Here is a 14,083-nt window from a genome sequence, read left to right as displayed (position 1 = left end):
CTGTTATTTGAAGGTTGGTGAGTGGGTCTGAACTGCACTGTAGAATCTGAGACACTGCTGTTGTGCAGCCAGGGACAGGCGAGTCCCCACATCAGGGGCTTGGTGGAGCAACTATTTGTGATGTAACAATGGGGTACCACTACATAAGGCGTCTGTTCCCAGCAGTCTCCAGTAGTGTTCAGAGCACTCTGCGTGTGTGCAGCAGCCTCGGACACCAGCTCTTTCCAGGAAGAGCGCGCCGGTTTAGGCTCTTTTCCTTGACTCTGCAGTCTGGAAAACTGCTGCGTTGGAATCCAAACATGGCAGCAGCATTCTATGTTGCATCTAGCTTGCTTTGTGATTTTGCCCATGCTTTGAATCTTCTGATGGACGACAAACCCCGGATGATGGCACAGTCGTTAACAAGTAAGTAGAGGCTCTCGTTCGATACAGCAGCAAACCTGCCTTCTCTATCAACGTCTCCTTTTGGTATTCCTTACGAATTAGTTGGTTCTTAAGGAAAGTTGACTTGCAGTGGTGCAGTTTCCCGACACATGGAACCACCACGTCTGTGGCAGCAGAGTCTGGCAATTGCTCAGTTTGCTGGTTCAGCCAGCACAACAGGCTTCCAAAATGCAAACAGGGAGAGCTCCTCCGAGCTCCTTCCACACACTCTGGTGTTATCTGCAGAGTTTACTAACAGCGCTCCTCTCCTGGGAGGAAGCATCTTTTTTCTGAATGCTGTCATGAAAAGACTTGGCTGTCTAACCTGACACGGAATGCTCACTAAACCAGCCATTACTCCTGTGAGGAAAGGCAAACTTCCAAGGCATTTGGTGTGCGCCCTGACCTCAGGAGCTGTTACTGTACTATGTCAGAACAGAACTGCCATGCTAAAAGGGGATTTGGGGGAAGCTTTCTTGGGGAACCATTTTCAGCAGCTGAAGAGATCCAATGCATATAAGCGATTTAAAGCAAACAGAAAGGGAAGTAAAACCCCCGCTTTGTTAGCTCAGGCGGAATAGGCACTAGCTGCTGAAGAACGATTTGCATTTGAACGGGCTTGATTTACTGGCAAAACCAGGGCAAAAGTAGATACAAGAAGCTGTAGAAAAAGAATCCCCTGGTATAGTATTGCCTGTTGTGTTGCCTGCTGTGTAGAACAACGGCTGCTACCAGAGGGAGTTTTGTAAAGAAAGATGCCATCTATTGTTCCAGGGGGTTCCCCAGCCCAGGTAGCCTTATTGCAGCATCTGGTTAACTCTCCCTTTCCCTTTGCAGAACAAGTCACCCATTTGTTCAGACGATGCCATCCTTCGGTGAGTGTGCAAGTGACCTCTTACTTTCAGAGCACTTCAGAACAGTGGAACGTGCTGTCAGTTTGTGTTCAGAACGGCTGAAGTGTCATTACCTGCTCTGGCAAGAGTAGTAGCCTCTTTCACCACGTCCCTTTAGAAGCTGGCTATCAGTCAGAACCAAGTGTCAGAGAAGCTGCAATGCTCTGTGGTCAGCTGTAGGACGCAGTGCTCAGGTCCAGGTGGGGTAGGGCAGCAATACGGTCATTTACACAGTGAAACTCGGGTGCAAAGATGAGGTCTCCCTTGTTTCCTGTGGATTGTCCCTTAGTGGTATTCCAGCTGGACCCTATGGATGTGGATGTGTAGACGGTGCCTTTTATTTGCCTCAGTACTCTAAGTGGTTTCTTGTAGCCTGCTCTAAAGCAGCTGGTAAACACTTAACAAGGCAACTGGAAGTGGCTTCCAGTGGTCTATCCAAACACTACATTTTGTGAAATAAGACTGGACTGAGCATAGGAATGACCTATCTGCTATGAGCAGGAATGGAAGCCACCAAGAGCAATTACTCCTACACAGAGCTCTGTGAGCTTCCCACTGACTGTGCCGAGTTAAAAAGGAGGGAGGCCTGTAGGACTGCTGGTATATCTAGGTTGGTTTCTCACGTCTAAGCAGACCGAAGTTGTGTGTAATTACCAAACCTCCCAAGCCCTAGGATGGTGACCATCACTTGTACTCCTATCTGTCCACAGAGCACACAACCAGCACAGAAAGCCCACATGAGGAAGAGGCCAATGAACTTCCACCTCTGCCGCAGCCTGAAGATACAAAAACCAGTAAGTCCCAGGTTTGGTCAGCACTGTAGGTGGTGTATTTAGAGCAGCATGTCTTGAGTCAGACAGCACTTGGATGAAGACGCCAAGGGCTTGGAGTTCTCCTACCGTGACGTATGTGCCAAGCGTAACTTAAAACACAGGCCTGTAGGACTACAGGCATGGCTAGGTTGGTTTCTCGTGTCTCTGAAGACTGAAGTTGTGTGTAATTACCAAACCTCCCAAGCCCTAGACGGGTGACCATTCCTCGTGCTCCTGTCTGTCCACAGAGCAGCACAGAATCATCCTCCAAATCACCATCTGAATCGTCATATGAAGCATCATCTGAAGCGTCATCTGAATCATCATCCAAAACATCATATGAAGCATCATATGAAGCATCATCCGAAGCGTCATATGAATTGCCATCCAAATCACCATCTGAATCATCATATGAAGCATCATCTGAAGCTTCATCCGATCATCATCAGAAACATCATCAGACTGTTCTCGTGAAAACTGTTCCGTGAAAAAAAGTGAAGAGGATGATGAGAAGGAGAATGAAGATAACGACGAGAAAGATAATAATGATTGTCCATCTGTTAGGGCAACATGTCCCAAAAATGGAAAAGGGGTAAGTCCCAGTCCAGAGTTATCTGTGTAGGCTCTTTGCCATCAGTGGAAAGAGCAGTTGTCAGGTGTAGATCACAAAGTTGCAGGACCCGTGGAAGAAACTGCCCCCTGGAGGTACCTGTCCTTCTTCACAGCCTAAGTAGCTAAATGAACAGCTGAGACCACAGCCCTAACTCTTCCATGAGTGAAGTTTGGTGAGAAGAATCCTACAGAGCTCTGCATTGTAGAGAGAAGGAAGGTCTCTGAAGGACTGGGAGTGCAGTCCTGATGACCACTCCCTAGAGCTTGCAATGCTGGTGAGAAGTCAGTTCAACAGTTCTGATCAGAAAGGAGGGATGCTCCCTGCTTCTGCTCACTTACGTAGCAGCAAGGCTGTGGGTCCCAGGAGAGATCTGTTTCTGTATCCTTGCCTCAAGGCACACTCCTGGTTTCCATCATCTCTCAGAAAACGAGTGCAAACTGAACGTGAAGCCAGCCATGGCCCTGTGTAAAACTAGCCTTTCAGCTTTGCCTCTTCAGTTTGAGACGAGAACACCAAACGCAAGCGTTTTAAGAGCCCTGGATGTGGCAAACAGCGCCTTCCTAAGGGCTTGCATTTGAAATGTCACCTCTGGGGCATCTCTACAAGCCACCTTTCTGACCCAGATCCTTTCCTTGTCACAGAACTGCCCAGGCTCTGCAATCAATCCTGACCCTGCATCAGCACCAGCAGCCACTCCTCAGCCTGAAGCCGCAAAGAGAAAGACTTCATGCAGCAAGTCAGACGGGCAGAGGAGAAACCCAAGGAGACAAAAACAGAGCTCCTCCTAGAGAAACTGCGTACGTATTCTGTGTATGGGGTCCTGCCCAACCAGTGCATGGTCTGCGTGTCTTGGGACATGCAAATGTTCATCCTCAGTTGAGTGTCAAGAGGCACTTAACAATTCCCTTGCACAAGTTGTGTTTGTGCTTGGAGGAAGTAAAGGGCACTCTGGATAGCCCTTCTGCCTGTGAGGGCAGCTGTGAGTGGGCTGGGTTTGCCTGAGCTTCCTCCTACACACCAAAGGCAAAGACAGTGCAGAAGACTGTGACCGGATCTGCTCCCCTCTGAAGCAAGCATCTTTGCTTTTGTTTCTTTTAGGCAGCCTTTTGAGTGTGGGAGATCCTAAGCAGAAATACATGCTGTTGGCAGAAATTGGTAAAGGGTAAGTCCAGGCACAGTTACTAACACAGAAACGCACAAGAGCGAGCACGCTGCCATAGCCAGCTCGTGACTGTGATGCTGCAGCAGGTCAGTTTAGAGTAATGGGGAAAGATCCTCCAGAAAGATCATACAATCAACCAGGATGTAGCCACAAAGGCAATCAAAGAGGATGATCAGGAGGAACTGGACTGCTGCACCAGCCCTTTATGTTGGAATTAGGTTTTATCTTGGATACAGGGCTGGTGGGCTCCTGCACTGTGCGCTGCTGGCTGAAGGAGTGGCTGCACAAAGGTGGCTTAGAACCACTACAAGCAGCAGAGAGCTGTCTCCCGCCTGGGCTTGCTTTCATTCACTGAGACTAAACATCTTTCATCGGGACTAAACATCTTCTCATTCCTTTGCTGCTGTTTCATTTCTAGGGCATCGGGAAGAGTTATCGTGCACGTGAATCTTACACAGGACGAGAGGTCAGTGCCATCAGTCCAGCAGATTCTGCAGGCCTTCGTCTCTCTCCTTGGTGTGAACTGGGGATGGAGCTTGCAGTCAGCAGTAGACTTTTACTGCAAAGGCTTCCCCTCTGCACCTTAACATTCACTTCCTTTCTCAAGGCAGAAGTTTTGAATCTATGCAAGCCCTGCCCCAAAATCTCACCATAGAAAAAACAGAATTGAGAGAGAGCAAAGGGGTGTCCCTGTCTCTTCTTGCCACGTCAAGAGCAAGACTAGACAGGGGAGGCGAGAGGCGACTGGCCAAATGTGTAGGGAGGGCCAAAAGGCAGACTTTAAATACCAGCGAGCACATCTCCACCTGTCCTGTAGCTAGCACGCAAGGCGGCAGGGAAAGAGGCTGTTGTAACGCAAGGCGCTGAGCTCCTGTGCCTAACAAGACACTTTGGCACAGCTCGGCAACGACATCCACAGACACTCACGGCGTGCTCACTCAGGCCTCGTGCAACAGACTGCTCAAGTGTATGGTTTTCAATGTCATTTCAGGTGGCCATAAAGCAATTGAAATTCCTAACCACGCCAGTAAACGTTTACTAAGAGAAATCCTGATCCCGAAGGAGAATAAGCATCCAACATTGTGAACTATTAGAGAGGTACGTACTTATGTTCGTATCACGCCTGTGTTCATACTGCAAGCCAAAGATTCACTAGCAGAAAACTGATCTCTTTGACATCGTTGTCTTTTCAGCTACAGAGTCAATTCTCACCTCTGGGTGGTGATGGAATACATGTCTGGAGGCTCTCTGGCTGGCCTCGTTCATAATGTGCGTATGCATGAAAGACAGATAGCAGCTGTCTGCAGGGAGGTAAGGGATCCTCTGTGTGCTTCTGATTACCTGGACAGGATGGGACTTCTCAACAAGTGGTAAATTTCACCCTCTCGTTTCTCTTTTGTCTTGTCAGTGCCTGCAAGGCCTGGCTTTCCTTCACTCAAACCAAGTGATCCACAGAGACATCAAAAGTGACAATATCCTCCTTGGAATGGATGGATCTGTCAAGCTGGGTAGGTACTCTGGTCAGGACCAGCATTCCCAGGATGGGGGTGTGGGGCTACCTATTTGGATGAGTGACTGCCAGTTACCCCAAGGTGATGCCCGTGGTCGTGCACTGGCCACTGGTGCAGGCTGAGAGCAGATCCTGTGTGCAGAGAAGGACAGGAAGTGGAAAGGCATAAAGAGTGGCTTTGGTTTGGGTAGGTGCCTTCCAGAGTGAGGCAGTGACATTCTAAAGCTCCAAGTGCGTAAAAGGCACTGCATGCAACTTGAGGGATGTTTTTTAAGGGACCAGTCCAGTATTTCACTGGCTACAGCACTAAGTAACCAGCTCATGGCTGCTGTTCCAGATAGAATCAACCGTAGTGGGCATTGCTTCTGCTCGGTTTCATCCCTCTAGCTGGCTTTAACAATACTTGTTTTTCTTCTCAGCTGATTTTGGCTTCTCTGCTCACACCACCCCTGAGAAGAGTAGGAGGACATCAATGGTCGGGACTCCTTACTGGATAGCACCGGAAGTGGCAAGAGAAGAACCATACGGCCCTAAAGTGGACATCTGGTCACTTGGCATCACTGGCAATAGAAATGGTGGAAGGAGAACCTCCTTACTTGGACCAACGTCCTCACGAGGTAAGGGGCAGATAAATAGATACCACTGTCTTTCCAATCTGTACCATGGTTTGGCTCCCACGAGCCAGAATCTCAAGTCACATCAGTGTGAACTAGTTCTCTCAAGGCCTCCCTTGAGAAGGAGTCCCCTACTAGTATCACCTTTCTTTTTTTCTGGCTAGCCCTAGTCCTAAGCCGTGGGACTGGCAGATACACTCTGGGCAACTGTGTGGATGGACTTCCATCTCCATCCTCGTTCACACAGTCCTCCGCTGTGCTAGAGCTGGAAAGAGGAAGGAAATTGCAAGGGCACTTGCTTGCCTCTCTGGGAGTGGGCAGCTTCCATTTCCCCCCATCTCATAGGTCTCCTCCTTTTTCTGGGCGGTCAGAGAACATGAGATTGCCCTGTTTCCTGTGCACTCTGCAGTGGTTCTATATCTTAGTCTTTGGAGAAAGATAACCAGATTGGTTTATGCGGTTGGTTACCATTTTCTATGCAGAACAGAGCAAAAGAATTTGGACTACCCCTATGAAAGTAAATCTGCTTTTTGGTGGTGTAGTTCAAGCTAACTGGGCGAGCCAGTGCATTCGCCTGTCAAGGCAAGGTCTTTGAGATGTTGGAAGAGCTGTGGCCTCCCGAAACAATTGGGAGACTTATTTGTTGGAATAGAAACATCACCTCTACCCCTCTGCCAGGGAAGAAACTGCTGCTGGAGACTGGACCTTGAGAATCAGACTGGGGTCTAGTGTAAGCACTTGTGGATATGAAACAAGCAGGTGGAGTGTCACGTTCCCTTTCTCTGTAGGCGATAAAACTGATAGCCCAGAACGGAACACCAAGCTGAAGAACCCCGGGCAACATTCCCTGCTGTTGTGTGACTTTCTGAACTGCTGCCTGGAGGTGGATGAGAACAGGCGATGGTCAGCTGAGCAGCTTCTGGAGGTAAAGCCCAAAGCAGCTGCAAGTGAAACAGCTGCACTATGGATGGCCTTCTCATCAGCTACGGCCTGAAGGCATCTACGGACCCCCCACTTAGTGCTCTCTAGTCACAGTGCTTTTCAAAGGACAAGAATCACAGACTGGTTTGGGTTGGAAGGCACCTTTGAAGGACATCTAGTCCACCCTCCCTTGCAGAAAGCAGGCACCTCCTTCAACCAGAGCAGTCCCGCAGTGGTCTTCAGAGGAGCATGTGGGCCTAGACGTACTGGGATAACACTTCCTAGACGTACTGGGCTTCCCAGCGCAATGGCTTATGCCCCTCAGGGATTAATGTGATGATGAGCTGTGTCTGCCTGTGGTAGCAAGGGTGCTGGGCATGAAGGTGCAGGTGGTCCCCACAGTGCTGTTTGTGCATTTTCCTGGTAACCCGAGGAACACTACTGCATGAGCCTGTGAGTAGCTGGCTTTGGGAAGCTATGGTTCCTCTCTTTTTCTTCCTCCAACAGCATCCATTTTTACAATCAGCCAAGTCGCTCTCCAGTCTGACTCCTCTCATCATGGCGGCAAAGCAACTGAATGAGAAGAGGAGGAGGAGACACTAGCGCTTGTGGCCAACGTTTCTGCGGTGGCACCTGCTGTGGGAGGAAGAAGGGATTTGGAGTGCTCCCCCGGCTCTGTCCCTGGAAGTTTGAATGGGGGAAGAAGAGGCAGGAGCTGTTTTCCCCAGCACTTCCACCCCTCCTGGGAGAGGCTTCTGCTTGTCCAGGAAGGGGTTTAACCCTTTCTCGCCTCCTAGGCAGGAGGCAAAACACTAAGTTGTGGCAGCAGTGGCTCAGGCAGTTCTTATGGTCAACAATCATTGGGGGAGCTACAGCAGCCCCAGGATTAGACCTTCTGCCTAGCTGAGCCAACAGTGGTCACTGAGCACGTGCCAGGAGGGACCAAGGATAATTCCTTGTCCCAAATTCAAGTGGGCCAACCTGTGCTGGTTAATGTGCTCTCTAGTGGGGTTGTGCTCATGATACTGGCTAAGCCCAGGGGGCTTATAGGCCTGGGAAGCCCTGGATGCTAATGGAGGAACCCACTGCATAAGTGTGAGGTGAGTTGTCCCCAGCGATTAATTGCTAAGCCCGGCTACTACGTGCCGAGGCAAGTTTCTCTCTTTGCAGGACTGAGGCCAGGCCGAGGACCAGATTCCGGGACATGGACCAGTACCTGACCAGCACCTGGGAGAGGAAGGACCATCTACACAGGAGACGGAGGCACATCACTCCGATGTGGCCAGTGGTGATGGCGTCAGGACTTGGAAAGCATGACCTCCAGCCATGGACTCAAAGCAGCTAAGTCACTACCATGAACTTTACTATTGCTCTGCCAGGACAGAGCAATCAATTTGCTTATTTAACTGTGCACTGCTGTTAACCAGTGTTTGGGCTATTGTTAAATACTGTTGGTATTGCATGCAGAGGACTAACCTATAGACAGCACACAGCCTCACTGAGCTGCAAGGGCTTATCACCCATCCCTCTGAATTCCTAGACACATTCTGTCCATTGCTACCTGGGTGGACTGTTGTGGGGCACTCCAAATGCCTTCTTCCCCACCCTCCGTCTCGGGAGGTGTGAATGGGAGAAGAAGAAGGTTGCAAAACTGCTTCCCCCTGCCTTGCAGACTTGAAGGGAGAACAGCAAAAGGTGCCCTTTTCCGCATGGGTACTGACTCGTGGGAAAGCCCACGCTGGGATCGGCTGGCGATTGGCTGGATTCTGCAGGCCCATTGTACATATGGCAGCAGACACAAAGCCTAGGAAGCTTATAAAGAGAGTGAGGAAAAAAGCACAACGCGGTTCCTGCGCTCAGCACCGTTCTGTGCAGGTCCGCTCTAGTACCGCTCGCTCCCCGGCATGTCCTGCAAGTTTCCCAAGTCCTTAAGGTCTACTAGAGAGAGAGCTGCCAGCAGTTTGATTTTGTGCCTGCGCTGCTAAAACAGTGCCTCTCCATGATCTTTGCCTCACAGGCAGCTGTGTCTACAGGCACTTTGACTCGGCGGGTTTCGTTCGCGTCTGACTTAATGCCGCGTGGATCCACAACGGGATATTGCTTGCAAGTTTCAGAGGCTGCCGCAGAGAAATTCAGCAGGGATCACTGCTAAAGTCCTGCTTCTCCTCTGTGAGTACAATCTGCTGCTCCCTAGCGTCATGGTTTGAGGGGCTCCGTGTTATTCCAGAGTCCCTAAGAAAACTACAAAGACCAAGTTCCATCCCAGGGGACAAACTGGCCCCCTCCAGATATCGTTATTATGCTATTCACTCCCATGACCCTGCACATCTTTAAACACAAACCTTTCTGTATTTTCATCTCCAATAGAAAGAGAGTAGCGTGAAATAATCTCAGGCTGCCGTGCTCTCGCACAAGAAACTACAACACCTAGGTTTTCTGCTCAGCCTGACTTTTAAGCAGGGTAACGCTGTCTTGTAGCTTAGCCTTTTCCATTTTCTGACTTTCCTAAATTACTAAACTTGCCCAAAGCATCCTTGTGAAGATTTCCTGACTGACTTAGAACCTGTAAATAAACCTTAACTAGTTCTGTGTATAGTTTAGGGGTGGGGCTTTTGGGGAAAGTAAAAATAATTCTCTTTTTATAATTCCTACCTCAGCCAGTTAAGCTCCCAACTACATCAGCAGCTCAGAGCAGGACTGAGAAGAAAACCTCAACCCATGTGCTGCAGGACAGATGGAGGGGCAAAGAAACCAGTGGTCATACTCCTGGTGGCTAAGAGGGGGGAGCAACTCCGACCTGCGTCTGTAGTGTTATTGTTGTTGTTATTTTTGCTATTAATAAAATACAATCATTTCTGTTATCATTCCTACTGCTTTCTAGTTCCTTTATATTTCAGATGGAAAGGGAAAATATGATCATTTCTGTTATCATTCCTACTGTCTTTCTAGTTCCTTTATTTTTTCAGATGGAAAGGGAAAATACAATCTTTTCTATTATCATTCCTAATGCTTTCTAGTTCCTTTAAGATGAAAAGGGGCTAAGAGAGACAGGTAATGACCATCTTCACTCTACTCAAAGCTGTCCCGGCCACAGCTGGAGTACTGCGTTCACTTTTAGGTCACTGCTCTGCAAAACAGAGGTGGTTGGCCTGCAGAGGATACACAGAGGAGCACAGTAATATGATCCAAGAACTGGGAAGTTGCCGTATGAGGAACCCTGAAAGAACAGGTTTTGATCACCTCCAGTAGTTAAAAGGAGGCTACAAAAGGTGGAGGCTCCCTTTTTACAAGGCAGTCCCATGGAAGAAGACATGGATAATGGGAAGAAGTCAGCCCTACGGAGATTCCAGACACTCTGCCCCAGGCCCAGAGCATTCATGGCATTTTATCGGCTTGGCCGTACAGCTGAAGGCTGTGCAGCTATCCAGAGAGACCTGGACTGACTGGAGAGCTGGGCACAGAGGAACCAGATGAAGTTCAACAAGGGCAAGTGCAGGGTCCTGCACCTGGGAGGATAATAACTGCACCAGTCCAGGCTGGGAGGGGATCTGCTGGAGAGCAGCCTGTGGAGAGGGGTGCTTCTCTGGAGAACTTCCTAGGTCTGTCTGGATGTGTTCCACTTGAGCTGGGTTAGGTAGTGTTGTCCTGCTCTGGCCGGGGGCAGGGTGGTGGGGATGGGGGGGATGGTGTTTGCACTCTATGATCTCCTTAGGGTCCCTTCCAACCCTTCATATCCTGTGATCCTGAAACCAGGTGATATGCAGGGCCGGGGCGGGTTTATTCTGGAGTCACCAGCTCAGCCCGTGAACTGGGAGCGGCTGCGCCCAGCAAGAAGATGGCCCCAACGGCAGTCAGCTCGCCAAACGGACGGCGCTGCTTCCCGACGGGCCGCCGTCTTTGGAGCATTGCCTGCGCCTACGAGTCCAGGGAAGGACTGCCGGCACGGCCGGAGCCGCCTGCGTTTCCGCAGCCCGCGGATTCCGATCCGGAGGGGAAAACACGCCCGGTCGGCCTGCTCCGCTCTAACCACGCCTCCAGCTCGCCCCGTGCTGGCCGCTCGGCTCCGTGCTGTCGGTCAGCCGCGGGGCTCGGCCGCTTCACCTTCAACCGCCTCTAACGGCCTCAAGGCGCTTCCTGCAGCTCCCTTCTCGGCCCGTCCGCCGCTCCCCTCCGCAAGCTTTCAATTCTCCATGCCAGCTTCACTGAGAGCAGCATTTTCCCTAAGCTTTAATGCTGTATTTTTTCCAATTCAAACTATGCAAACCAGCAACCATCTCGTTCCCCGTACGGGCCACCCAGTTACTGTGTGGTGTCTTTAAAGATAGCTTGTCCTGGTGGGAAGAGGGAAAGGGAATTGGGAACACAGCAATGAGGTCAAAAACCTGCCTTCACTAACATAACATTCTCAGTAAGGAACACAAATAGCACTGTTATTTGAAGGTTGGTGAGTGGGTCTGAACTGCACTGTAGAATCTGAGACAACTGCTGTTGTGCAGCCAAGGGACAGGCCGGAGTCCCCACATCAGGGGCTTGGTGGAGCAACTATTTGTGATGTAACAATGGGGTACCACTACATTAGGCGTCTGTTCCCAGCAGTCTCCAGTAGTGTTCAGAGCACTCTGCGTGTGTGCAGCAGCCTCGGACACCAGCTCTTTCCAGGAAGAGCGCGCCGGTTTAGGCTCTTTTTCCTTGACTCTGCAGTCTGGAAAACTGCTGCGTTGGAATCCAAACATGGCAGCAGCATTCTATGTTGCATCTAGCTTGCTTTGTGATTTTGCCCATGCTTTGAATCTTCTGATGGACGACAAACCCCGGATGATGGCACAGTCGTTAACAAGTAAGTAGAGGCTCTCGTTCGAATACAGCAGCAAACCTGCCTTCTCTATCAACGTCTCCTTTTGGTATTCCCTTACGAATTAGTTGGTTCTTAAGGAAAGTTGACCTGCAGTGGTGCAGTTCCCGACACATGGAACCACCACGTCTGTGGCAGCAGAGTCTGGCAATTGCTCAGTTTGCTGGTTCAGCCAGCACAACAGGCTCCAAAATGCAAACAGGGAGAGCTCCTCCGAGCTCCTTCCACACACTCTGGTGTTATCTGCAGAGTTTACTAACAGCGCTCCTCTCCTGGGAGGAAGCATCTTTTTTCTGAATGCTGTCATGAAAAGACTTGGCTGTCTAACCTGACACGGAATGCTCACTAACCAGCCATTTACTCCTGTGAGGAAAGGCAAACTTCCAAGCATTTGGTGTGCGCCCCTGACCTCAGGAAGCTGTTACTGTACTATTGTCAGAACAGAACTGCCATGCTAAAAGGGGATTTGGGGGAAGCTTTCTTGGGGAACCATTTCAGCAGCTGAAGAGATCCAATGCATATAAGCGATTTAAAGCAAACAGAAAGGGAAGTAAACCCCCGCTTTGTTAGCTCAGGCGAATAGGCACTAGCTGCTGAAGAACGATTTGCATTTGAACGGGCTTGATTACTGGCAAAACCAGGGCAAAAAGTAGATACAAGAAGCTGTAGAAAAAGAATCCCTGGTATAGTATTGCCCTGTTGTGTTGCCTGCTGTGTAGAACAACGGCTGCTACCAGAGGAGTTTTGTAAAGAAAGATGCCATCTATTTGTTCCCAGGGGTTCCCCAGCCCAGGTAGCCTTATTGCAGCATCTGGTTAACTCTCCCTTTCCCTTAGCAGAACAAGTCACCCATTTGTTCAGACGATGCCATCTTCGGTGAGTGTGCAAGTGACCTCTTACTTTCAGAGCACTTCAGAACAGTGGAACGTGCTGTCAGTTTGTGTTCAGAACGGCTGAAGTGTCATTACCTGCTCTGGCAAGAGTAGTAGCCTCTTTCACCACGTCCCTTTAGAAGCTGGCTATCAGTCAGAACCGAGTGTCAGAGAAGCTGCAATGCTCTGTGGTCAGCTGTAGGACGCAGTGCTCAGGTCCAGGTGGGGGTAGGGCAGCAATACGGTCATTTACACAGTGAAACTCGGGTGCAAAGATGAGGTCTCCCTTGTTTCCTGTGGCTTGTCCCTTAGTGGTATTCCAGCTGGACCCTATGGATGTGGATGTGTAGAACGGTGCCTTTTATTTGCCTCAGTTCTCTAAGTGGTTTCTTGTAGCCTGCTCTAAAGCAGCTGGTAAACACTTAACAAGGCAACTGGAAGTGGCTTCCAGTGGTCTATCCAAACACTACATTTTGTGAAATAAGGACTGGACTGAGCCATAGGAATGACCTAATCTGCTATGAGCAGGAATGGAAGCCACCAAGAGCAATTATTCCTACACAGAGCTCTGTGAGCTTCCACTGAACTGTGCCGAGTTAAAAGGAGGGAGGCCTGTAGGACTGCTGGTATATCTAGGTTGGTTTCTCACGTCTAAGCAGACCGAAGTTGTGTGTAATTACCAAACCTCCCAAGCCCTAGGATGGTGACCATCACTTGTACTCCTATCTGTCCACAGAGCACACAACCAGCACCAGAAAGCCCACAAGCTCCCTCTGTTTCTGAAGAAGCAGAGAGAGATGAAGAACATGAGGAAGAGGACAGTGAGCTTCCACCCTGTGCCACAGCTCCAAGATGCAGATGGAGATCAAGAACATGAGGAAGAGGCCAATGAACTTCCACCTCTGCCGCAGCCTGAAGATACAAAACCAGTAAGTCCCAGGTTTGGTCAGCACTGTAGGTGTGTAATTTAGAGCAGCATTGTCTTCAGTCAGACAGCACTTGGATGAAGACTCCAAGGGCTTGGAGTTCTCCTACCGTGACGTATGTGCCAAGCGTAACTTAAACACAGGCCTGTAGGACTACAGGCATGGCTAGGTTGGTTTCTCGTGTCCTCTGAAGACTGAAGTTGTGTGTAATTACCAAACCTCCCAAGCCCTAGAAGGTGACCGTTCCTCGTGCTCCTGTCTGTCCACAGAGCAGCACAGAATCATCCTCCAAATCACCATCTGAATCGTCATATGAAGCATCATCTGAAGCTTCATCTGAATCGTCATCCAAAACATCATATGAAGCATCATATGAGCATCATCCGAAGCGTCATATGAATCGCCATCCAAATCACCATCTGAATCAATCATATGAAGCATCATCCGAAGCTTCATCTGAATCATCATCAGAAACATCATCAGAC

The 14,083-nt window shown here is 49.7% G+C and overlaps 2 protein-coding genes and 1 long non-coding RNA gene across 3 annotated transcripts in view; all 3 read left to right on the top strand.

The window, feature by feature from the left end:
* LOC135184151 (serine/threonine-protein kinase PAK 1-like) overlaps window positions 1-14,083 on the top strand; it is a 52,241-nt gene that overhangs the window by 8,727 nt on the left and 29,431 nt on the right. The window lies entirely within an intron of this gene.
* Window positions 253-13,444, top strand: LOC135184004 (uncharacterized). The gene is made up of 3 exons (XR_010305812.1): window positions 253-405; window positions 1,261-1,298; window positions 13,409-13,444. It is a non-coding gene; the product is annotated as an uncharacterized LOC135184004 (long non-coding RNA).
* On the top strand, window positions 3,469-7,551 carry LOC135184128 (serine/threonine-protein kinase PAK 3-like). Its single transcript, XM_064159717.1, is given in 10 exon segments — window positions 3,469-3,538; window positions 3,840-3,903; window positions 4,322-4,369; window positions 5,097-5,214; window positions 5,312-5,411; window positions 5,833-5,972; window positions 5,974-6,030; window positions 6,816-6,846; window positions 6,849-6,952; window positions 7,456-7,551. Coding segments are annotated over 10 exon segments (828 nt in total).

The sequence above is a fragment of the Pogoniulus pusillus genome, chromosome 19, assembly GCF_015220805.1.
Source record: "Pogoniulus pusillus isolate bPogPus1 chromosome 19, bPogPus1.pri, whole genome shotgun sequence".
In the NCBI taxonomy this organism is placed as follows: Eukaryota; Metazoa; Chordata; class Aves; order Piciformes; family Lybiidae; genus Pogoniulus; species Pogoniulus pusillus.
This window is presented reverse-complemented; position numbering and strand designations above follow the sequence as displayed.